This window comes from Coregonus lavaretus, assembly GCF_964263955.1.
Source record: "Coregonus lavaretus genome assembly, chromosome: 26".
Taxonomy (NCBI): domain Eukaryota; kingdom Metazoa; phylum Chordata; class Actinopteri; order Salmoniformes; family Salmonidae; genus Coregonus; species Coregonus lavaretus.
Genome location: NC_140013.1, coordinates 34,860,186 through 34,885,749, shown reverse-complemented (window position 1 = coordinate 34,885,749; position 25,564 = coordinate 34,860,186). Strand labels below are relative to the sequence as shown.

The window sequence follows — 25,564 nt, the reverse complement described above, 5'->3', positions numbered from 1 at the left end:
CCCTAGCGCTGTAGGTGTGAGGAGAGAGCAGACAGTGTGTGTGTTGCTGTTGATGGGTGTATTATATTAACACGTATTGTTGTGTCTGTGTGTCTGTCCCCAGCTCCCAGTGCAGCCCCTCGTGGGGTTACCGTCACAGAGAGCGCGGACAATGGGACCGCCATTGTGGTCTCCTGGCAACCGCCTCCAGAGGAGGAGCAGAACGGGGTGGTCCAGCAGTACAAGGTGAGAACACTGGCAGGGACTCCCACATTACCCATACATACTCTTGAGTGTGGTCAAAGGTAGTGTACTAAGGTAGTGTACTACTATGTAGGCAATAGGGTGTCATTTGAGACAAAACCCCTGGCCTCTGGTCTGTAGGGTATATCTACTGTAACAACATGTAGTTATTTCCTCTGGTCTGTAGGGTATACCTACTGTAACAACATGTAGATATTTCCTCTGGTCTGTAGGGTATATCTACTGTAACAACATGTAGATATTTCCTCTGGTCTGTAGGGTATACCTACTGTAACAACATGTAGATATTTCCTCTGGTCTGTAGGGTATATCTACTGTAACAACATAGGTAGGGTATATCTACTGTAACAACATGTAGATATTTCCTCTGCTCTGTAGGGTATATCTACTGTAACAACATGTAGATATTTGTAGCACAGAGTGAGACAAAGGAGAGACAGACTGTAAGGTAATGATACATGGGTAGAGGTTCTCATCTTCCTCTGTGCCTAGTGATCTCAGAGGTGGAAGAGACAGTAGGATGTTAATGTGTGGCGGTGATTGGAAATGATTGTGAAACAGTGCCATCTGCTGGACTAGATAGATGTACACAATGTCTGAGTTGTCCTCAGAGGCTCTCTAATAATAATAATTATATTATATGCCATTTAGCAGACGCTTTTATCCAAAGCGACTTACAGTCATGTGTGCATACATTTTTACGTATGGGTGGTCCCGGGGATCGAACCCACTACCCTGGCGTTACAAGCGCTATGCTCTACCAATTGAGCTACAGATGACCACTCTATTCCTTAGTGCAGGGGGGGGGGGGGGGGTCATTTCAATGTTTGGTCATTTCAACGTTTATTCCAGGTTGATTCAACGTAACTTAATTGAAATAATGTGGAAACAACATTGATTCAACCATTGTGTGCCCAGTGGCTGGCTTCGAGGTCCAGATATGATTTTGAGGGCCTTCGTGGATTATTCAGTAGTAGTCTACCCAAGGTCTAGACTACCTGATGTTTTATCTATACAGCCATACATTATAGCCATACATTATAGCCACACATTATAGCCATACATTATAGCCATACATTATAGCCACATATTATAGCCACACATTATAGTCACACATTATAGTCACACATTATAGTCACACATTATACCAGCCATACATTTTAGCCATACATTACAGCCTTACATTATACACATACATTATATCCAAATATTGTATCCATATATGATAGCCATACATTATACCCATACATTACATCCATACATTATAGGCATAAATTATAGCCATACATTATAGCCATACTGTTACGAACCCTGTGACTTTAAAAGTCTAGAGTGGATGGAAAAGAGACCCGTAACATAACTCATGCAAATTAGAATATTGACAAGGAACAGTGAGAACAAAATACATCAACAACCATATGCTACCGTCAAACACAAAATGTTTATTATAAACACACAGTAAACAGTTTGTGGAAAAGGGGCTGAGCTGGACCCAAGGAATTAAACAATAAAGTTAAAAAAAACTAAACTGATCTTGCCTGCCTCAAGAACCGCTAAGCTTACTGCTAACCATACAAAAATACAGTGGGTGGTCCGCTCAGGTCTAGACAAGGTTTTCCTACGGGTAGTGTATGCCCAAGGGCGACTTGCTAAACCCCCCTTTTCCCAGGCACAAACAAACAACATAGGTCCAATATGGACTAGACAGCAAACGAGTGAGTACACAAAAACAAGACACCACAGTATCCATACTCACAAAGAAAAAGAGTCTCTGTCAGAAAACACAACCAGGGGATTTTATATGGTAATGTAAAACCAGAAACAGGTGGTGCAATATGGAGGAATGTCCACTGATTGGTCCACCTCAGCAATCAGCAGACGAACGGATGTCGGACAGGTGGGACACCCCAACGACCACCAATCAGGAAAACAAGGGACACCTGTGATTAGGGCTGAAGAAGAGGAAAAACAAATACACATACAGGATACCTACAGTGGGGAGAACAAGTATTTGATACACTGCCGATTTTGCAGGTTTTCCTACTTACAAAGCATGTAGAGGTCTATAATTTTTATCATAGGTACACTTCAACTGTGGGAGATGGAATCTAAAACAAAAATCCAGAAAATCACATTGTATGATTTTTAAGTAATTAATTTGCATTTTATTGCATGACATAAGTATTTGATACATCAGAAAAGCAGAACTTAATATTTGGTACAGAAACCTTTGTTTGCAATTACAGAGGTCATACGTTTCCTGTAGGTCTTGACCAGGTTTGCACACACTGCAGCAGGGATTTTCGCCCACTCCTCCATACAGACCTTCTCCAGATCCTTCAGGTTTCGGGGCTGTCGCTGGGCAATACGGACTTTCAGCTCCCTCCAAAGATTTTCAATTGGGTTCAGGTCTGGAGATTGGCTAGGCCACTCCAGGACCTTGAGATGCTTCTTACGGAGCCACTCCTTAGTTGCCCTGGCTGTGTGTTTCGGGTCGTTGTCATGCTGGAAGACCCAGCTACGACCCATCTTCAATGCTCTTACTGAGGGAAAGAGGTTGTTGGCCAAGATCTCGCGATACATGGCCCCATCCATCCTCCCCTCAATACGGTGCAGTCGTCCTGTCCCCTTTGCAGAAAAGCATCCCCAAAGAATGATGTTTCCACCTCCATGCTTCACGGTTGGGATGGTGTTCTTGGGGTTGTACTCATCCTTCTTCTTCCTCCAAACACGGTGAGTGGAGTTTAGACCAAAAAGCTCTATTTTTGTTCATCAGACCACATGACCTTCTCCCATTCCTCCTCTGGATCATCCAGATGGTCATTGGCAAACTTCAGACGGGCCTGGACATGCGCTGGCTTGAGCAGGGGGACCTTGAGTGCGCTGCAGGATTTTAATCTATGACGGCGTAATGTGTTACTAATGGTTTTCTTTGAGACTGTGGTCCCAGCTCTCTTCAGGTCATTGACCAGGTCCTGCCGCGTAGTTCTGGGCTGATCCCTCACCTTCCTCCTGATCATTGATGCCCCACGAGTTGAGATCTTGCATGGAGCCCCAGACCGAGGGTGATTGACCGTCATCTTGAACTTCTTCCATTTTCTAATAATTGCGCCAACAGTTGTTGCCTTCTCACCAAGCTGCTTGCCTATTGTCCCGTAGCCCATCCCAATCTTGTGCAGGTCTACAATTTTATCCCTGATGTCCTTACACAGCTCTCTGGTCTTGGCCATTGTGGAGAGGTTGGAGTCTGTTTGATTGAGTGTGTGGACAGGTGTCTTTTATACAGGTAACAAGTTCAAACAGGAGCAGTTAATACAGGTAATGAGTGGAGAACAGGAGGGCTTCTTAAAGAAAAACTAACAGGTCTGTGCGAGCCGGAATTCTTACTGGTTGGTAGGTGATCAAATACTTATGTCATGCAATAAAATGCAAATTAATTTCTTAAAAATCATACAATGTGATTTTCTGGATTTTTGTTTTAGATTCCGTCTCTCACAGTTGAAGTGTACCTATGATAAAATTACAGACCTCTACATGCTTTGTAAGTAGGAAAACCTGCAAAATCGGCAGTGTATCAAATACTTGTTCTCCCCACTGTATATCCGTAACACATACATTACATCCATATATTATAGGTATAAGTTATAGCCATACATTGTATCCATACATTATAGGCATACATTATAGCCATACATTATAGCCATTCATTGTATCCATACATTATAGGCATACATTATAGGCATACATTATAGCCATACACTGTACAATACATTGTATATGCATCCTGCTGATTAATAAAGCAAATTATGAGAGGACTGCAGGCTTAAAATCTAGATAAATATCCTTCTACAATCTACAATCTAGAGCAAAGCTTGTGAGTGGGTTTAATCTTTCACTGTAGTGGGCTAAATCAGGGTCCTACAGAGTGATTCTTGGTAGTCAAATCTACTTTGAAACAAAAGTATACACCTGTACTATCCCAATATTACACATTATATACAGTGGGGGGGGAAAGTATTTAGTCAGCCACCAATATTCGCAAGTTCTCCCACTTAAAAAGATGAGAGAGGCCTGTAATTTTCATCATAGGTACACGTCAACTATGACAGACAAATTGAGAGAAAAAAATCCAGAAAATCACATTTGTAGGATTTTTAATGAATTTATTTGCAAATTATGGTGGAAAATAAGTATTTGGTCACCTACAAACAAGCAAGATTTCTGGGTCTCACAGACCTGTAACTTCTTCTTTAAGAGGCTCCTCTGTCCTCCACTCGTTACCTGTATTAATGGCACCTGTTTGAACTTGTTATCAGTATAAAATACACCTGTCCACAACCTCAAACAGTCACACTCCAAACTCCACTATGGCCAAGACCAAAGAGCTGTCAAAGGACACCAGAAACAAAATTGTAGACCTGCACCAGGCTGGGAAGACTGAATCTGCAATAGGTAAGCAGCTTGGTTTGAAGAAATCAACTGTGGGAGCAATTATTAGGAAATGGAAGACATACAAGACCACTGATAATCTCCCTCGATCTGGGGCTCCACGCAAGATCTCACCCCGTGGGGTCAAAATGATCACAAGAACGGTGAGCAAAAATCCCAGAACCACACGGGGGGACCTAGTGAATGACCTGCAGAGAGCTGGGACCAAAGTAACAAAGCCTACCATCAGTAACACACTACGCCGCCAGGGACTAAAATCCTGCAGTGCCAGACGTGTCCCCCTGCTTAAGCCAGTACATGTCCAGGCCCGTCTGAAGTTTGCTAGAGTGCATTTGGATGATCCAGAAGAGGATTGGGAGAATGTCATATGGTCAGATGAAACCAAAATAGAACTTTTGGGTAAAAAATGTACTCGTCGTGTTTGGAGGACTAAGAATGCTGAGTTGCATCCAAAGAACACCATACCTACTGTGAAGCATGGGGGTGGAAACATCATGCTTTGGGGCTGTTTTTCTGCAAAGGGACCAGGACGACTGATCCGTGTAAAGGAAAGAATGAATGGGGCCATTCATGAGATTTTGAGTGAAAACCTCCTTCCATCAGCAAGGGCATTGATGATGAAACGTGGCTGGGTCTTTCAGCATGACAATGATCCCAAACACACCGCCCGGGCAACGAAGGAGTGGCTTCGTAAGAAGCATTTCAAGGTCCTGGAGTGGCCTAGCCAGTCTCCAGATCTCAACCCCATAGAAAATCTTTGGAGGGAGTTGAAAGTCCGTGTTGCCCAGCGACAGCCCCAAAACATCACTGCTCTAGAGGAGATCTGCATGGAGGAATGTGCCAAAATACCAGCAACAGTGTGTGAAAACCTTGTGAAGACTTACAGAAAACGTTTGACCAGTGTCATTGCCAACAAAGGGTATATAACAAAGTATTGAGAAACTTTTGTTATTGACCAAATACTTATTTTCCACAATAATTTGCAAATAAATTCATTAAAAATCCTACAATGTGATTTTCTGGATTTTTTTTTCTCATTTTGTCTGTCATAGTTGACGTGTACCTATGATGAAAATTACAGGCCTCTCTCATCTTTTTAAGTGGGAGAACTTGCACAATTGGTGGCTGACTTTTCCCCACTGTACATCATGGAAGACTGAAAGATAACAAAACTGGTTGACATAGAAAACACCATATTTTTGTTGTTAAAAAATAATAATAGAAAAATATAAAATTTCGAAAAATATTAATAACATTCCACCCATGAGGCCGAAGAGGGCACTTTTGGTCATTTACTGCAGGAAAGGGCTACTCCACTCCATCTCTTTGGTCCAGGTCAGCCTAATTTAGTAGTTCAGCCATAGCATTCCTCTCTCTGCCCTCTCCTCCAATCCGTTCTCTCTGTGTTCACTCACAAGTATTCTCTTTGTGTAGCCCCCTTTCTTTGGCCAGCACACTCCTCATTAACATGCTGTGTGAGTACTGCCACTTTAATTGGAAAGTGTGTTTTTTTTTGTCACAGGGAATGTAGGTTAGTGTTGGAGGGGGAGACTCAGCACAGTCCGTTTAAAAGTTAAGCCACTGTTAATTTTCCAGGTAAATGTTTTCTGCCGATAGGGTTTAGAGTAATTTCATGGTTGTTAAATCCGGTGCGGGGAGCGTTCCTTGGTCATTACTGCGTCTGGTCCCTAGTGGCACTTCTTCCCACCGCTACTCCTCAAGCAGCCACACAGGTTTCTGGGGCTTTCTAACACTACCACCCCCCACCCCCTCCCCCCCACCACACGCACAAGCAGGTCCGTGTGTGAGGGCCTTTAACGTATGGGAGGTGGTGGGGGTAAAGAAAGCAGAGGCGGCCAGGTTCAGGATGTTTGGGTTAGCCATGTTCAGGATGTTGGAATTAGCCAGGTTCAGGATGTTGGGGTTAGCCAGGTTCAGGATGTTGGGGTTAGCCAGGTTCAGGATGTTTGGGTTAGCCAGGTTCAGGATGTTGGGGTTAGCCAGGTTCAGGATTTTGGGGTTAGCAGGCCTCATGCTGAGGTGAATGTATGAAGCTCTTTGTGACCCTTGATTGAGTTAGCCTGAGAGAGCCCTCTCTCCTCCCTGTGAGTGACTGACAGCCCTGAGCTGCTGCTGCTGCAATAGGGTAATGGAGGTGATTACTGATCCACACTTTGCTTTTCATGGGGTTAGGTTACACTCACTCAGACAGGGGGATCATGTTATGGCTACCACAGCTAATACTGACTGAAATTATACATTAGCATCAACCAGCAGTAGCTAACCTGCCTTACATGTGACACCATCATCAGACACTGTTATAATGTCTCATCGCTCTCTCTCTGTCCTGTCAGATCTGGTGTTTGGGGAATGAGAGCAGGTACCATATCAACCGTACGGTGGACGGCTCTACCTTCTCCTTGCTGATCCCCAGCCTGGCTCCAGGGATCCGTTACAGTGTGGAGGTCGCAGCCAGCACTGGGGCAGGCCCAGGGGTCAAGTCTGAAGTCACCTTCTTCCAGATAGGTGAGTGGAGGAGAACTCTGGCCTGCATTTCTCTGCACCCAGCAGAAGGTTCAAATAACATTATTTTCCCTTGGGTGGAAGAGGAGGAAGTGGAGGGATATGTCCTTCTACTATGTGTCCTCACTTGTTAACTCCATACAGCATGGATTCCAAGGCTTACTGCCTAATAACTTCCCCACCTTCTTTAACCGCAATGGCTGGCAAATAGTCAATGGACATTTTGTAGTACTGACTTCCCTTTAATCTCAGTCTGAAGGGTTTATTAATCCACGTTTACAGTTGTCATATTAATGTTAAAGGAGTATTATGTCATCGTTTTACAATGTTGCAAAGAACTCAATTCCTTGGTGCCCCTGTCTTCTCTCCTGTTCATGGTCTATAACAGTGGTTAGATGTGTAGTTGAAATGAATAACATACCAATTATAGCCACGTCAGCCCTCATACACAATGCTTGATGAGCATGACTGACAGTGACCCTCATAATGTTAATCTATCTTAATACCGTGTTTACCACTCTGTCAGTGTACAGCCTCAATGGTTTTCACCTGACTGACATTGTGATAAAACGTTATTCATGCTTGGCAGCAGTGCAGTGCCTGTAGCTTGGCTACCCCTCCCTGCTCTGCTCTGTTCTTTTCTGTTCTGTTCTGCTCTGTTCTGTTCTGTTCTGCTCTGTTCTGCTCTGTTCTGCTCTGTTCTGCTCTGTTCTGTTCTGTTCTGCTCTGTTCTGCTCTGTTCTGTTCTGTTCTGCTCTGCCCCACCTTGCTCTGTTCTGCCCTGCTCTGCCCTGCTCTGTTCTATTCTGCTCTGCCCTGCTCTGTTCTGCTCTGTTCTGCTCTGTTCTGCCCTGCTCTGTTCTGCTCTGCCCTGCTCTGTTCTGCTCTGTTCTGTTCTGTTTTGCTCTGCTCTGCTCTGCTCTGCTCTGCTCTGCTCTGTTCTGTTCTGCTCTGTTCTGCTCTGCTCTGCTCTGCTCTGTTATGCTCTGCTCTGCCCCACCCTGCTCTGCTCTGTTCTGCCCTGCTCTGCCCTGCTCTGTTCTGCTCTGTTCTGCCCTGCTCTGCTCTGTTCTGCTTTGTTCTGCTCTGCTCTGTTCTGCCCTGTTCTGCCCTGCTCTGTTCTGCTCTGTTCTGCTCTGCTTTGCTCTGCCCTGCTCTGTTCTGTTCTGTTCTGCCCTACCCTGCCCTGCCCTGCCCTGCCCTGCTATGTTCTGCTCTGCTCTGCCCTGCTCTGTTCTGCTCTGTTCTGCTCTGCCCTGCTCTGCCCTGCTCTGCCCTGTTCTGTTCTGTTCTGTTCTGCCCTGCTCTGCTTTGCTCTGCTTTGCTCTGCCCTGCTCTGTTCTGCTCTGTTCTGCCCTGCTCTGTTATGTTCTGCTCTGTTCTGCTCTGTTCTGCCCTTCTCTGTTCTGCTCTGTTCTGCCCTGCTCTGCTCTGCTCTGCTCCATTCTGTTCTCCAGTCAAGGAGGCAATGTTTTAGTGCTTAACAAGAGCAATAAACCATGAACTCTAGCACAAATGTGTGTTTTGAGATGGCATGTTTTTATTAACCCTTTAGTAACTTACCTGTCAAGATCACAATATTGGAGATCCAATGTAGCAAGTTATTTTTCTGACAAATCCCCTCTCTCTCCATATGTCATGTGGAGTGTCAAGACCAGCTACAGTGCACGTGTACACTATGTACAGTACAGTACTGCTGATACCTGGCACGTCAGTCAGTCATGCCTTTACGTCCTTACACAGGATGCATTATAGCTACCTGGGATGAATCTAATTCAGTCTTCAATCTTATAGCCCAGGCTATTTAAGATACTCTGTTAGAATACTCCCCAGATCTGAGCTGCCACAAATCTGCTCACGGTAAAGAGGGAATGAATGATAACAACATGAAACAGCGGTGCTGGGTGCTTGACAGAGGGACAGCTGTGTGTCTGTGTGTGATAAAGTGGCCTGGGATGGGCATGGAGAAGCAGGAAGCTGTGACTGATACAATTTCTCTCACTTGAGGGCTTCCAGTGGCGCCTGTTGCCATGTTCCAACGCTGGAGTGGAAAAACGCCCCTGCGGGACCAACGCTTCACCCTAATGCATTTGTCACACTATGGGCTTGTTTGCGTCATGGCATAGCAGCCCAGATACCTGTAAAGTCCCTGAGGACTGTTTAGTCACATTGGTACTCTGCTTCCCTCCTCACAGAAACAGGCATGAAATACACATAGTAGTGGTGGAGGAGAGAAGAGAGAGAGAGAGAGAGATATGGGTAGGGGTAGCAACACTGGAACTTTGGGAGACCTGTTTGCCTCTTGCTGAGTGAGTCTGTAAATATAAAAGTGGTTGCAACATGAAACAAGAGAGAGGAAAAAAGGAGATTAAGAAAGTTAGAAAGGCAGTTGAACATGAAGACATTTCTTAGGGGGGACAACTGAGCGCTCTTTCATGTGAGGCATGGGAGAGAAACACAGAGAGACTAGACAGATGAAGAAAACAGGCCTTTGTTGTGTGATCGCTAGTTGTGACAGTTCATTTTGAGGAGTAGAACAGTAGCAACAGCTAACAGAAATACATACCCAAGTTACACATTAAAGTGCTACAGTGTGCTAATGAGTTGTACTATGTTTTTATTAGTACTATTGTGATCTCATTTGGTATAGTAATAACTAATAGAATGTTGCTCAGTATGTGATTATACTTATTTATGTCGTCCTGGATGTGTGGAACATTCCTGTAGTGTGCTTCCTGGTTCAACTCTGATACAAATAGATTATGTTTAAATCTCCTGGGTTAAAACCTTTTGTCTGTTCACCTGCCATTGTTGACTGGGATCAGTTCTGAAAGCCTTTTATAATGGAGAGAGAGCGCTCCATCTCTACAGCTCCACTGCCCAGGCCTAGACTTACACTCACCTGCAAAGATGAAAGAAGTCTTTTGTGTGTCAGAAGAAAAGAGTATGTTCATATTTATGCCCTTACCTGACATCATTTAGCTTTTTCTACCCCCTCCTTCAAAGTCATTCCCCGTTTCAGGCTTTTCCACTCGGTTTGAAGTTTTATGTTTTAGAATAACATGCCCTTTCTTCTCTCTTTCTCTCTCTCTCTCTCTCTCTCTCTCTCTCTCTCTCTCTCTCTCTCTCTCTCTCTCTCTCTCTCTCTCTCTCTCTCTCTCCTCTTTACTACTTCCCATGTCCTCCCCTACTTTCTCCTCCCTTGCTCTTTCCTGTGTACTTTCCACCTCCTCTGACACTCGACCTGCTCTGGCCCTCTGACATTCCTGACCGTCTCCTTTCATTACTCCTAATCCCTTCTTTACGTCTTCACCATCTCTTACTGTCCCCTCTCTCACTTTATCTCCCCATTCTATCACTCTCCCTTTCCTCTTCCATCACCCCCTCACCTTCTCACCCCTCTCTTCTCATCTCCTCACCCTGTACCCGTCTCCTCTCATCTCCTCACCCTGTGCCCGTCTCTACTCATCTCACCCTGTACCCCTCTCCTCTCATCTCCTCACCCTGTACCCCTCTCCTCTCCTCTCCTCTCCTCTCCTCTCCTCTCCTCTCCTCTCCTCTCCTCTCCTCTCCTCTCCTCTCCTCTCCTCTCCTCTCCTCTCCTCTCCTCTCATCTCCTCACCCTGTACCCCTCTCCTCCCCCTTCTCTCCCCCCCTCTGTTTGCTCTAACCCTTTCCTATTCTTGCCCCCTCTTTTACCTCCTTCCCTCAACCCCTCTTTCACCCCTCTCCGATCCTATCCTCTCTCCCCCTCTCCTCTCTCCCCCCTCTAGACTCATCAGGGCATGTGACGGAGGGTGTGGTGGACCCAGAGAACACTCTGTCCCAGCAGATCAGTGACGTGGTGAAGCAGCCGGCCTTCATAGCGGGGATAGGAGCAGCCTGTTGGATCATTCTCATGGTGTTCAGTATCTGGCTGTACCGACAGCGCAAGAAGAGGAGTGGCCTCAGTACTAACTACGCAGGCATCCGCAAGGGTCAGTACAACAAGCCTCACTTAATGTCAGCACACTGGAATCACTAGCTCAAAGCGTCCTCAAGCACTGATCTAGGATCAGGTTACTCTATTCCCAACCCTAAATGTAACAGTTAATAGGATGAAGAATAGCTGATCTTGTATCAGTGGTTAAGGGTCATTGTGTGACTCCTACTCCTACTCCATCCCTGTATGGACTCTCATATGAGCTCTCAATTAAGCCGCTCTCAGTTTGAATTCACTTATCCTTAGAAACTCCAGTTACTGTATCACATCCCCTCAGCAATCCCTCCATCCCCTCAGGAATCCCTCCATCCCCTCAGTAATCCCTCCTCTCACATGAAAGTCTTGCATCATGCTGTATCGTTTGACTTGAGGTGAGGTCTACCGTCTGAAAATGGTCCCTGGTACTTTGAGAAAGTTAAAAGCCCTTGAACATCTGCAGCTGAAAAATGTAGCTGTCTCCTGCAGAGATGTCTTTTTATATTTCACTCTCTCTGATCCTGCAAGGGCGTTTTTGTGTGTGTAGTTATTTTATTGAAGTGCATCTTCCAGTCCCACCAGTTTCTGTTAACAGTTCCCATCTGAATGTGTCTGGAAAGACAGAACAACTTGCTATGATGAACATGAATCAAGGAGAAACTAACATTTCTCAAGTTTGAATTATACTTTTGGAATAGTTTTGAGTGAAAGCCTATGATGTAAATGAGAGTTTGAAACATTGTGTCATACTGTTGCAAGAGATTCCTTACCATACCATTTTTCACTCTCTATCCATGAGTTTAGTACTCAGTATCAGATGCTATGTGCTCTCTAGTAGTGGACATGGCCTACCTAACCTGCAGGGGGTTTACCTGACTTGATCCGTACATGCCAAACCTCTGCCCACAATAGTTTACGGAGTATAAAGGAGTGCTATTAGGCTTTCTGTGGAGCTCTCTTTCCTCTGCTGCCTGGTTTAATATGCGGCTGCAGGCATTGCAGCAGCTTCCTGCCCTGCCCTCAACCCCCCTCCCCTTCCAAAACCCTCCCCATACCCCTACCTCCTTCTGCTGAGCTCTGGTACACTGCTGAGTGCCAGGGTCAGGAGAGGGACACCATTCAACCTGGAGACACAAACAATATACTGGCTTAGGTCTGGATCCACCATACTGCCTATTGTGAGTCATGGAAAACAGAGAGAAACCTGGATTAACCTAGAAAACATGTCCTTGCTTTGGAAAAGCCTTTGTTTCTAGCCATGGTGGTATATACCTTAGAGCTCTATCATGGTTGAACATGCATGTGGGTTTATAGCGAACATAACAGAGTTTGGTATCTCTATAGACTTAGAATTTACAGCAGAGGCCTTGATTTGCATAAGGACTAAGGTCTCTGTGTATATGTTGGATGTTGACTACGTCGTGTGCTAGTGTAATTTAAGTTCTACTCTGTGTTGCTATGGTGAGACTGATGCTGAGGTCACAGGGTTGGTGATCTTCATGGAAAAGGGTTGTGTGGTATGTTCAAAATAAAGCAATGCCCACATACTATGCCCACATACAAGGCTTTTAACACTAGAAAAGCAGAGCCTCGAGGGACCCCAGTTTGAGCCAATCAGCAGTCATTCTGACTGCAACATTCCAACAGTGTAGTACATATATTTAATATATGCTACCGGTCAAAAGTTTCAAGGGTTTTTCTTTATTTTTACTATTTTATACATTGTAGAATAATAGTAAAGAAATCATTGTACCATTAAGGACCCCTTCCTTTTCTTCCAGAGGAGCCAAGCAGTGCGTCAGTGTTTCCTCACATTAACTCTAACTCTCAGAGCTCATGTGGGCACAGTAGGCAAATATGTCTCTCTCTCACTCTCTCTCTCTCTCTCTCTCTCTCTCTCTCTCTCTCTCTCTCTCTCTCTCTCAAACTCCTCTTTCTGCTCTCTAAAACAAGAAGAGGCCATGGTCTTTGTTGGAACTGGTGACCAATAATGTTTTGAGAAGAAGAAGAGTATAACCACATGAAGCAACAAGCTGCACTCAGGGTGAAGTGTGTTGAATTGGAGTTGTAAGAGGAGATAGAGGAGTGTGTGTGTGTGTGTGTGTGTGTGTGTGTGCGCGTGCGTCTTTGTGTGCGTGCGTCTTTGTGTGTGTGTGTGTGTGCCTGTGTTTGTTAGTGCGTGTGTGTGTGTGGGTCTGTGTGACATACACTGGGGGAAAAAAGTATTTAGTCAGCCACCAATTGTGCAAGTTCTCCCACTTAAAAAGATGAGAGAGGCCTGTAATTTTCATCATAGTCAACTATGACAGACAAATTGAGAAAAAAAAATCCAGAAAATCACATTGTAGGATTTTTAATGAATTTATTTGCAAATTATGGTGGAAAGTAAGTATTTGGTCACCTACAAACAAGCAAGATTTCTGGCTCTCACAAACCTGTAACTTCTTCTTTAAGAGGCTCCTCCATCCTCCACTCGTTACCTGTATTAATGGCACCTGTTTGAACTTGTTATCAGTATAAAAGACACCTGTCCACAACCTCAAACAGTCACACTCAAAAGTAATAAAGCCTACCATCAGTAACACACTACGGCGCCAGGGACTCAAATCCTGCAGTGCCAGACATGTCCCCCTGCTTAAGCCAGTACATGTCCAGGCCCGTCTGAAGTTTGCTAGAGTGCATTTGGATGATCCAGAAGAGGATTGGGAGAATGACATATGGTCAGATGAAACCAAAATATATTTTTTTTGTAAAAACTCAACTCGTCGTGTTCGGAGGACAAAGAATGCTGAGTTGCATCCAAAGAACACCATACCTACTGTGAAGCATGGGGGTGGAAACATTATGCTTTGGGGCTGTTTTTCTGCAAAGGGACCAGGACGACTGATCTGTGTAAAGGAAAGAATGAATGGGGCCATGTATCGTGAGATTTTGAGTGAAAACCTCCTTCCATCAGCAAGGGCATTGAAGATGAAACGTGGCTGGGTCTTTCAGCATGACAATGATCCCAAACACACTGCCCGGGCAACGAAGGAGTGGCTTCGTAAGAAGCATTTCAAGGTCCTGGAGTGGCCTAGCCAGTCTCCAGATCTCAACCCCATAGAAAATCTTTGGAGGGAGTTGAAAGTCCGTGTTGCCCAGCGACAGCCCCAAAACATCACTGCTCTAGAGGAGATCTGCATGGAGGAATGGGCCAAAATACCAGCAACAGTGTGTGAAAACCTTGTGAAGACTTACAGAAAACGTTTGACCTGTGTCATTGCCAACAAAGGGTATATAACAAAGTATTGAGAAACTTTTGTTATTGACCAAATAATTATTTTCCACCATAATTTGCAAATAAATTCATAAAAAATCCTACAATGTGATTTTCTGGATTTTCTTTTTCTCATTTTGTCTGTCATAGTTGACGTGTACCTATGATGAAAATTACAGGCCTCTCTCATCTTTTTAAGTGGGAGAACTTGCACAATTGGTGGCTGACTAAATACTTTTTTTCTCCACTGTAAGTACAACTGCCAGGATGTCTCATCCAACCAGTGAATAAGCTGTCTCTGACAGTCTCATGTCATTGTGGTAATTTGATTTATTTATTTCAATCTCGCTAATATTTCTCACCTCGCACCTCGCATGCCAAGTGTCGATCTCTCTCCTCTTCAAAGCCGAACCGCAGACAGATAAAACCTTCCAAATGGACCAATTTATTCGGCTTCTCTGAGCTTCAAGAGGAGCAGAGCAGGAATCCACACAAGAGGAGATAATTGTGGCATTAAAGGAACATTTGAAAGGTTGTGTATACATAAATAAAAGGAGATGAAGAAGTGAGGACAGCTGTGCCTCAGTTATAGCTAATGTGCCTTCAGAAAGTATTCACACCCCTTGACTTATTCCACATTTTGTTGTCTTACATCCTGAATTCTAAATAGATAAAACATGTCTCACCCATCTACACACAATACCCCATAATGACAAAGTGAAAACATATTTTTTGACATTTTTGCAATTTTATTGAAAATGAAATACAGAAATATCTAATTTACTTAAGTATTCACAGCCCTGAATCAATACTTTGTAGAAGCACCTTTGGCAGCGATTACAGCTGTCTTTCTGGGAAAGTTTCTATGAGCTTTCCACAACTGGATTGTGCAATATTTGCCCATTATTATTTTCAAAATTCTTCTAGCTCTGTCAAATTGGTTGTTGATCATTGCTAGACAACCATTTCCTGTTCTTGCCATAGATTTTCAAGTAGATTTAAATCAAAACTGTAACTCGGCCACTCAGGAACATTCACTGTCTTCTTGGTAAGCAACTCCAGTGTATATTTGGCCTTGTGGTTTAGGTTATTGTCCTGTTGAAAGTTGTATTTATCCCCCAGTGTCGGGTGGAAAGCAGACTGAACCAGGTTTTCCTCTTGGATTTTGCCTTTGCTTAGCTCCATTCTGTTTATTTATTTATTTCCTGAAAAACTCCCCAGCCCTTAATGATTACAAGCCTACCCATAACATGATGCAGCCACCACTTTGCTTAGAAATATGTGGAGAGTTGTACTCATTAATGTATTGCATTGGATTTACCGCAAACATAACACTTTGTATTCAGGACAAAAAAATAATTTATTCGCCATACATTTTGCTGTATTACTATAGTGCCTTGTTGCAAACAGGATGCATGTTTTGGAATATTTTTATTCTGTACAGGCTTCCTTCTTTTCACTCTGTCAGTTAGGTAAGTATTGTGGAGTAACTACAATGCTGTTGATCCATTCTCCAGTACTTATTGACTCAAGACATTTCAGTTTTACATTTTAAATTCATTTGTTAAAATGTCTAAAAACATACAGTGGGGAGAACAAGTATTTGATACACTGCCGATTTTGCAGGTTTTCCTACTTACAAAGCATGTAGAGGTCTGTAATTTTTATTATAGGTACACTTCAACTGTGAGAGACGGAATCTAAAACAAAAATCCAGAAAATCACATTGTATGATTTTTAAGTAATTAATTTGCATTTTATTGCATGACATAAGTATTTGATACATCAGAAAAGCAGAACTTAATATTTGGTACAGAAACCTTTGTTTGCAATTACAGAGATCATACGTTTCCTGTAGGTCTTGACCAGGTTTGCACACACTGCAGCAGGGATTTTGGCCCACTCCTCCATACAGACCTTCTCCAGATCCTTCAGGTTTCGGGGCTGTCGCTGGTAAATATGGACTTTCAGCTCCCTCCAAAGATGTTCTATTGGGTTCAGGTCTGGAGACTGGCTAGGCAACACACGCCCTGGCTGTGTGTTTCGGGTCGTTGTCATGCTGGAAGACCCAGCCACGACCCATCTTCAATGCTAAGATCTTGCGATACATGGCCCCATCCATCCTCCCCTCAATACGGTGCAGTCGTCCTGTCCCCTTTGCAGAAAAGCATCCCCAAAGAATGATGTTTCCACCTCCATGCTTCACGGTTGGGATGGTGTTCTTGGGGTTGTACTCATCCTCCTTCTTCCTCCAAACACGGCGAGTGGATTTTAGACCAAAAAGCTCTATTTTTGTCTCATCAGACCACATGACCTTCTCCCATTCCTCCTCTGGATCATCCAGATGGTCATTGGCAAACTTCAGACAGGCCTGGACATGCGCTGGCTTGAGCAGGGGGACCTTGCGTGCGCTGCAGGACTTTAATCCATGACGGCGTAGTGTGTTACTAATGGTTTTCTTTGAGACTGTGGTCCCAGCTCTCTTCAGGTCATTGACCAGGTCCTGCCATGTAGTTCTAGGGCTGATCCCTCACCTTCCTCATGATCATTGATGCCCCACGAGGTGAGATCTTGCATTGAGCCCCAGACCGAGGGTGATTGACCGTCATCTTGAACTTCTTCCATTTTCTAATAATTGCACCAACAGTTGTTGCCTTCTCACCAAGCTGCTTGCCTATTGTCCTGTAGCCCATCCCAGCCTTGTGCAGGTCTACAATTTTATCCCTGATGTCCTTACACAGCTCTCTGGTCTTGGCCAGTGTGGAGAGGTTGGAGTCTGTTTGATTGAGTGTGTGGACAGGTGTCTTTTATACAGGTAACGAGTTCAAACAGGTGCAGTTAATACAGGTAATGAGTGGAGAACAGGAGGGCTTCTTAAAAAAAAACAGGTCTGTGAGAGCCGGAATTCTTACTGGTTGGTAGGTGATCAAATACGTATGTCATGCAATAAAATGCAAATTAATAACTTAAAAACCATACAATGTGATTTTCTGGATTTTTGTTTTAGATTCCGTCTCTCACAGTTGAAGTGTGCCTATGATAAAAATGACAATACAAATGATAAAAATGACAAATGCTTTGTAAGTAGCAAAACCTGCAAAATCGGCAGTGTATCAAATACTTGTTCTCCCCACTGTAATTCCACTTTGACATTATGGAGTATTGTTTGTAGGCCATGTTGAATAGCCTAAGTATTGGTTGATGATAAGGGAGAATACATTTTGTGAATTCCACCATTTTTTCATTGCTTTATTTAGACAGAATAGAAACAGGAGGAGACAGAGAAGGAGTGAAAGTGGGACAGATGGATGTGGGAATTGGACCCCTGACTTCTGGGGCAGTAAGATGGTACATTTCATTGGATTTTTACAAACTCAACCACACAGCCACACTGTCCAAAATGATTCTGGGGTGAATTGAAATGGACTCAAAAAACAACCAAGATGTACTTAATAAAAATGTATTAAATTAATTTCAATGATTTGTTCATTTTTATTTGACCCCAAAAAAATTACAAATAAATCAACTTAATATGTTTCTCAAAATGTAAGTATATTTTATAAGCGGATAACCAAAGATCGAGAAAATTGAGTAATTGAACTAATTTGAAGTCTGGTTTTAATCTCCTTGCAATGTCTTGCCACAGTGGCTCTGTTTTTAGAGGATTGTAGGTAATTCTACATTTTTAGATTGTATGATTATTTTACACAATGTTGTGGTTTTGTACTTGTTTTTATTAGGGATCCCCATTAGCTGCTGCCAAGGCAGCAGCTACTCTTCCTGGGGTCCAAACATATTGAAGCACTTACATTACATATAAAACAAAAGATAAAACAGTACATCATATAACATTATTACACCACTACATATCTACAATACAAAATGTTTAATACCACCATACAACAATATCACAATGTGTGCATATGCATGTGTCTGTACCTTTTGTGTGTGTCTCTTCACAGTCCCCTTTGTTCCATAAGGTGTATTTTTACCTGTTTAAAAAAAAAAATCTGATTCTACTGCTTGCAACAGTTACCTGATGTGGAATAGAGTTCCATGTAGTCATGGCTCTATTTAGTACTATGCGCCTCCCATAGTCTGTTCTGGACTTGGGGACTGTGAAGAGACCTCTGGTGGCATGTCTTGTGGGGTATGCATGGGTGTCTGAGCTGTGTGCTAGTATTTTAAACAGACAGCTCGGTACATTCAGCTTGTCAACACCTATTACAAAAACAAGTAGTGATGAAGTCTCTCTTCCACTTTGAGCCACAAGAGATTGACATGCATGTCATTAATGTTAGCTCTCCGTGTACTTTTGTGGTCCTCTGTAGCTCAGCTGGTAGAGCACGGCGCTTGTAACGCCAAGGTAGTGGGTTCGATCCCCGGGACCACCCATACACAAAAATGTATGCACGCATGACTGTAAGTCGCTTTGGATAAAAGCGTCTGCTAAATGGCATATTATATTATATTATACTTTTAAGGGCCAGCCGTGCTGCCCTGTTCTGAGCCAACTGCAATTTTCCCAAGTCCCTCTTTGTGGCACCTAACCACACTACTGAAAAGTAGTCTAGATGTCCTTCCCTATATGTGTGCTGAAAGTCTGTTGTCAGTTTGTTTACTGTGAAATAGCATTGTATCTGGTCAAACACAATTTTTTCCAGAAGTTTACTAAGGGTTGGTAACAGGCTGATTGGTCGGCTATTTGAGCCAGTAAAGGGGGATTTACTATTCTTGGGTAGCGGAATGACTTTAACTTCCCTCCAGGCCTGAGGGCACACACTTTCTAGTAGGCTTAAATTGAAGATGTGGCAAATAGGAGTGGCAATATCGTCCGCTATTGTCCTCAGTAATTTTCCATCCAGATTGTCAAACCCTGGTGGCTTGTCATTGTTGATAGACAACAATTATTTTTTCACATCTTCCAAACTGACTTTACGGAATTCAAAAGTACAATTCTTGTCTTTCATAATTTAGTCAGATATACAGTGCCTTGCAAAAGTATTCATCCCCCTTGGCTTTTTTCCTGTTTTGTTGCATTACAACCTGTAATTTAAATGGATTTTTATTTCGATTTCATGTAATGGACATACACAAAATAGTCCAAATTAGTGAAATGAAAAAAATAACTTGTTTAAAAACATTCTAAAAAATAAATAATGGAAAAGTGGTGCGTGCATATGTATGAAGCCACTAAATAAGATCTGGTGCAACCAATTACCTTCAGAAGTCACAGAATTTGTTAAATAAAGTCAACCTGTGTGCAATCTAAGTGTCACATGATCTGTCACATGATCTCAGTATATATAAATCTGTTCTGAAAGGCCCCAGAGTCTGCAACACAAGTAAGCAAGGGGCACACCAAGCAATCGGCACCATGAAGACCAAGGAGCGCTCCAAACAGGTCAGGGACAAATTTGTGGAGAAGTACAGATCAGGGTTGGGTTATGTAGAAATATCCGAAACTTTGAACATCCAACGGAGCACCATTAAATCCATTATAAAAAAATTGAAAGAATATGGCACCACAACAAACCTGCCAAGAGAGGGCCGGCCACCAAAACTATAAGCAAACACGTTTGGTGTTCACCAGAATGCCATGTGGGAGACTCCCAAAACATATGGAAGAAGGTACTCTGGTCAGATGAGACTAAAATTGAGCTTTTTGGCCATCAAGGAAAACACTATGTCTGGGGCAAACCCAACACCTCTCATCACCCCAAGAACACCATCCCCACAGTGAAGCATGATGGTGGCAGCATCATGCTGTGGGGACTGGGAAACTGGTCAGAATTGAAGGAATGATGGATGGCGCTAAATACAGGGAAATTCTTGACGGAAACCTGTTTCAGTCTTCCAGAGATTTGAGACTGGGACGGAGGTTCACCTTCCAGCAGGACAATGACCCTAAGCATACTGCTAAAGCAACACTTGAGTGGTTTAAGGGGAAACATTTAAATGTCTTGGAATGGCCTAGTCAAAGCCCAGACCTCAATCCAATTGAGAATCTGTGGTATGACTTAAAGATTGCTGTACACCAGCGGAACCCATCCAGCTTGAAGGAGCTGGAGCAGTTTTTCCTTGAAGAATGGGCAAAAATCCCAGTGGCTAGATGTGCCGAGCTTATAGAGACATACCGCAAGAGACTTGCAGCTGTAATTGCTGCAAAAGGTGGTTCTACAAAGTATTGACTTTGGGGGGGTGAATAGAAATGCATGCTCTAGTTTTCAGTTTTTTTGTCTTATTTCTTGTTTGTTTCACAATAAAACATATTTTGCATATTCAAAGTGGTAGGCATGTTGTGTAAATCAAATGATTCAAACCCCCCAAAAAATCCATTTTAATTCCAGGTTGTAAGGCAACAAAATAGGAAAAATGCCAAGGGGGTGAATACTTTCGCAAGTCACTTGGATGTGTAGTGTCAGCATTTGATTATCTTGCCAATGATTAAGTCATTAAAGTAGTTGGCAATATCAGTGGGTTTTGTGATGAATGAGCCATCTGATTCAATGAATGATGGAGCCGAGTTTGCCTTTTTCCCCAAAATTTCATTTAAGGTGCTCCAAAGCTTTTTACTATCATTCTTTATATAATTTAATTTTGTTTCATAGTATAGTTTATTTTTATTTAGTTTAGTCACATGATTTCTTAATTTGCAGTACGTTTGCCAATCAGTTGGGCTGCCAGACTTATTTGTCATACCTTTTGCCTCATCCCTCTCAACCATACAATTTTCCAATTCCTCATCAATCCAAGGGGATTTATCAGTTTTTACAGTCATTTTCTTAATTGGTTCGTGCTTATTAGAAAACTTATTGTATGACCTCTTATACACTATATTATGCCCAGCCTTTGGAACTTTGGTTTTCCTAGATATGGCTACTATATTGTGGTCACTATGTCCTATGGATTTGGACACTGCTTTGAAGCAAATTTCTACAACATTAGTAAAGATGTGATCAATACATGTTGATGATTTAATTCCTGTGCTGTTTGTAAATACCCTGGTAGGTTGACTGACAACCTGAACCAGGTTGCAGGCACTGGTTACAGTTTGATGTTTTTTCTTGAGTGGGCAGCTTGATGAGAGCCAGCCAATATTTAAATCTCCCAGAAAATATACTTGTCTGTTGATATCACATACATTATCAAGCATTTCACACATATTATCCAGATACTGACTGTTAGCACTTGGTGGTCTATAGCAGCTTCCCACAAGAATGGGCTTTAGGTGAGGCAGAAGAACCTGTAGCCATATTACTTCAACAGTATATAACATTAGATCGTCTCTAAGCTTTACAGGAATGTGGTTCTGAATATAGACCGCAACACCACCTCTGTTGGCATTTCTGTCTTTTCGGTAGATGTTATAACCATGTATTGCTACCACTGTATCATCAAAGGTATTATCTAAGTAAGTTTCAGGGATTGTCAGAATATGAATGTCATCTGTTACAAGCAAATTATTGACTTCATGGACCTTGTTTCTCAGGCTGCATACAGTGAGGGAAAAAAGTTTTTGATCCCCAGCTGATTTTGTACATTTGCCCACTGACAAAGACATGATCAGTCTATAATTTTAATGGTTTATTTGAACAGTGAGAGACAGAATAACAACAATAAAATCTAGAAAAATGCATGTCAAAAATGTTATGAATTGATTTGCATTTTAATGAGGGAAATAAGTATTTGACCCCTCTGCAAAACATGACTTAGTACTTGGTGGCAAAACCCTTGTTGGCAATCACATAGGTCAGACGTTTCTTGTAGTTGGCCACCAGGTTTGCACACATCTCAGGAGGGATTTTGTTCCACTCCTCTTTGCAGATCTTCTCCAAGTCATTAAGGTTTCGAGGCTGACGTTTGGCAACTCGAGCCTTCAGCTCCCTCCACAGATTTTCTATGGGATTAAGGTCACTCCAGGACCTTAATGTGCTTCTTCTTGTGCCACTCCTTTGTTGCCTTGGCCGTGTGTTTTGGGTCATTGTCATGCTGGAATAGCCATCCACGACCCATTTTCAATGCCCTGGCTGAGGGAAGGAGGTTCTCACCCAAGATTTGACGGTACATGGCCCCGTCCATCATCCCTTTGATGCGGTGAAGTTGTCCTGTCCCCTTAGCAGAAAAAACCCCCAAAGCATAATGTTTCCACCTCCATGTTTGACGGTGGGGATTGTGTTCTTGGTGTCATAGGCAGCATTCCTCCTCCTCCAAACACGTCGAGTTGAGTTGATGCCAAAGAGCTCGATTTTGGTCTCATCTGACCACAGCACTGTCACCCAGTTCTCCTCTGAATCATTCAGATGTTCATTGGCAAACTTCAGACGGGCCTGTATATGTGCTTTCTTGAGCAGGGGGACCTTGCGTGCGCTGCAGGATTTCAGTTCTTCACGGAGTAGTGTGTTACCAATTGTTTTCTTGGTGACTATGGTCCCAGCTGCCTTGAGATCATTGACAAGATCCTCCTGTGTAGTTCTGGGCTGATTCCTCACCGTTCTCATGATCATTGCAACTCCACAAGGTGAGATCTTGCATGGAGCCCCAGGCCGAGGGAGATTGATAGTTATTTTGTGTTTCTTCCATTTGCGAATAATCGCACCAACTGTTGTCACCTACTCACCAAGCTGCCTGGCGATGGTCTTGTAGCCCATTCCAGCCTTGTGTAGGTCTATAATCTTGTCCCTGACATCCTTGGAGAGCTCTTTGGTCTTGGCCATGGTGGAGAGTTTGGAATCTGATTGATTGATTGCTTCTGTGGGCAGGTGTCTTTTATACAGGTAACAAGCTGAGATTAGGAGCACTCCCTTTAAGAGTGTGCGCCTAATCTCAGCTCTTTACCTGTATAAAAGACACCTGGGAGCCAGAAATATTTCTGATTGAGAGGGGGTCAAATACTTATTTCCCTCATTAAAATGCAAATCAATTTATAACATTTTTGACATGCTTTTTTTTTTGTTATTTTGTCTCTCACTGTTCAAATAAACCTACCATTAAAATTATAGACTGATCATTTCTTTGTCAGTGGGCAAACGTACAAAATCAGCAGGGGATCAAAAACTTTTTTTCCCTCACTGTATGTTAATATGGGCAATTTTTTTGCACTTTTCTGGGATACTTGATTGTTTTTAATGCTTTACAGGGAAGCTTATCAGAAGTAGACTTACTCATGTTATTTATATTGGCGCTGATAGTGCAGGGTGAGCTGCACACAGTGGTCTTCCTAGTAGGGCACACCACCTCAGTGCTAACAGTATAACTCTGGTTCATAGGCTCATGATTGCTGCATACAATAGCTCTAGGATCAACAGAGGTATTCAGGGCAATTAAGGGGACATAAATTAAGTTACTTACATTGTGTCTGCCAACGCCCCTAGGATAATGTACATTTGATGCAATATTATGACAACTCATTGTCACAATGGTAGGGATTAACAGAGCTGGTCTTGGGTCGTTGATAAGTCATTGTTTCAATGCAGCCTTGAAATGCGTGGACAGAGACCAGGAGCCAAGATTATTTGTATGGACTCCGTCATGCATGTTTGAAGAAAGAAAAGTATACTTCTTTATTAGTATTAAGCAGCTTGTTGTGGCATGAGGTGTAATGGATCATGATGAACGGATATCAAAACCGTCAGGCAAAATGATCTTCAATGATGAGACAACCCATTCACAGAACTTTTAATGGTAGAGGCAAATACAGTATCCTGCAATGCTGGCTGTAAAACCGCCAGTTACTGCTGGTTGATTGAGCACTGTGCTCAACAATGCCTCTCAAAATGTGTTAAACTGGCAAATGATCAGATCCATAAATAAATGATTAGACGGTGTTACAACACACCGTGTCATGTTTCAAAACATCCTCAGGATGATGTGTTTCAGTACTCCAGCAAAGTTAAGGTTTCGTCTCCTTCAAGTTGGTGGCAGCTCAGTTGCAACTAGTGTTGGAGTTACAAAGCACTTCATTTTAACAGTGTGGAGTGAAGGGAACCCTGTTGTGTGTAGCTCATTGGATTCAAGAGAAATATACGTGCTGCTTTTTTTATGTTAATGGTGTTTTTCTCTCTCTTTCCCCTTGTGCCTCTGCTTGGACCTACAGTGCCATCCTTTACCTTCACTCCTACAGGTAAGAACTCTTGATAACACTTTACTCAATTTCATAGTGCCTTCTCTATAAAATCTCATAACTGTTAATTTTTCCACCTTTCAATGCAAGACTGCACTCACTGAGTTACACACAGATGGCCTGAACAGCCCTAGCAGTCATTCTACTCAGTCAGTCAGAAGACACACTCTTTGGTTAAAAGGACACAGCCAAACTAAAGGGAGCAGTGAGGTTAAAGGTTCTACAAAGTGGTGTAGGCATTCAGAGGTAAACGCTTAAAGAGGATCGAGCCGGTGCCGTGCCATCCGTGCTACTAAGAAGCTGTTAAAACTGGTGGGGACTTCAATCGAAGGACTGCTGCTGCCCGCCTCTCTGCCTCTGATGGGATTTACGAGGATGACACATCGCTAGTCACATGACCAATTAGACAGAGCTGTGGACAGGAGAGACTGAGGGTAGATGTGAAGACCAATTAGACAGAGCTGTGGACAGGGAGAGACTGAGGTAGATGTGAATGACCATTAGACAGAGCTGGGGACAGGGAGAGACTGAGGGTAGATGTGAAGGACATTAGACAGAGATGTGGACAGGGAGAGACTGAGGGTAGATGTGAATGACCAATTAGACAGAGCTGTGGACAGGGAGAGACTGAGGGTAGATGTGAAGGACCAATTAGACAGAGCTGTGGACAGGGAGAGACTGAGGGTAGATGTGAATGACCAATTAGACAGAGCTGTGGACAGGAGAGACTGAGGGTAGATGTGAAGGACCAATTAGACAGAGCTGTGGACAGGGAGAGACTGAGGGTAGATGTGAAGGACCATTAGACAGAGCTGTGGACAGGGAGAGACTGAGGGTAGATGTGAAGGACCAATTAGACAGAGCTGTGGACAGGGAGAGACTGAGGGTAGATGTGAAGGACCAATTAGACAGAGCTGTGGACAGGGAGAGACTGAGGGTAGATGTGAAGGACCAATTAGACAGAGCTGGGACAGGGAAGACTGAGGGTAGATGTGAAGGACGCAATTTGACA

At 43.2% G+C, this 25,564-nt stretch overlaps 1 protein-coding gene across 1 annotated transcript in view; it reads left to right on the top strand.

Annotated features, from left to right (window-relative positions):
• The window catches only part of LOC311102000 (roundabout homolog 1-like), a gene marked incomplete at its 3' end in the record, with an annotated part of 517,698 nt that extends 493,132 nt beyond the window's left edge, over positions 1–24,566 (top strand). The window contains exons 15-18 of the mRNA XM_084143224.1: positions 104–225; positions 7,047–7,218; positions 10,989–11,192; positions 24,526–24,566. Of these exons, the coding sequence (XP_083999350.1) occupies positions 104–225; positions 7,047–7,218; positions 10,989–11,192; positions 24,526–24,566 (539 nt within the window). The remainder of the gene's footprint in view (positions 1–103; positions 226–7,046; positions 7,219–10,988; positions 11,193–24,525) is intronic.
• Between the last annotated feature and the right edge of the window lie 998 nt (positions 24,567–25,564).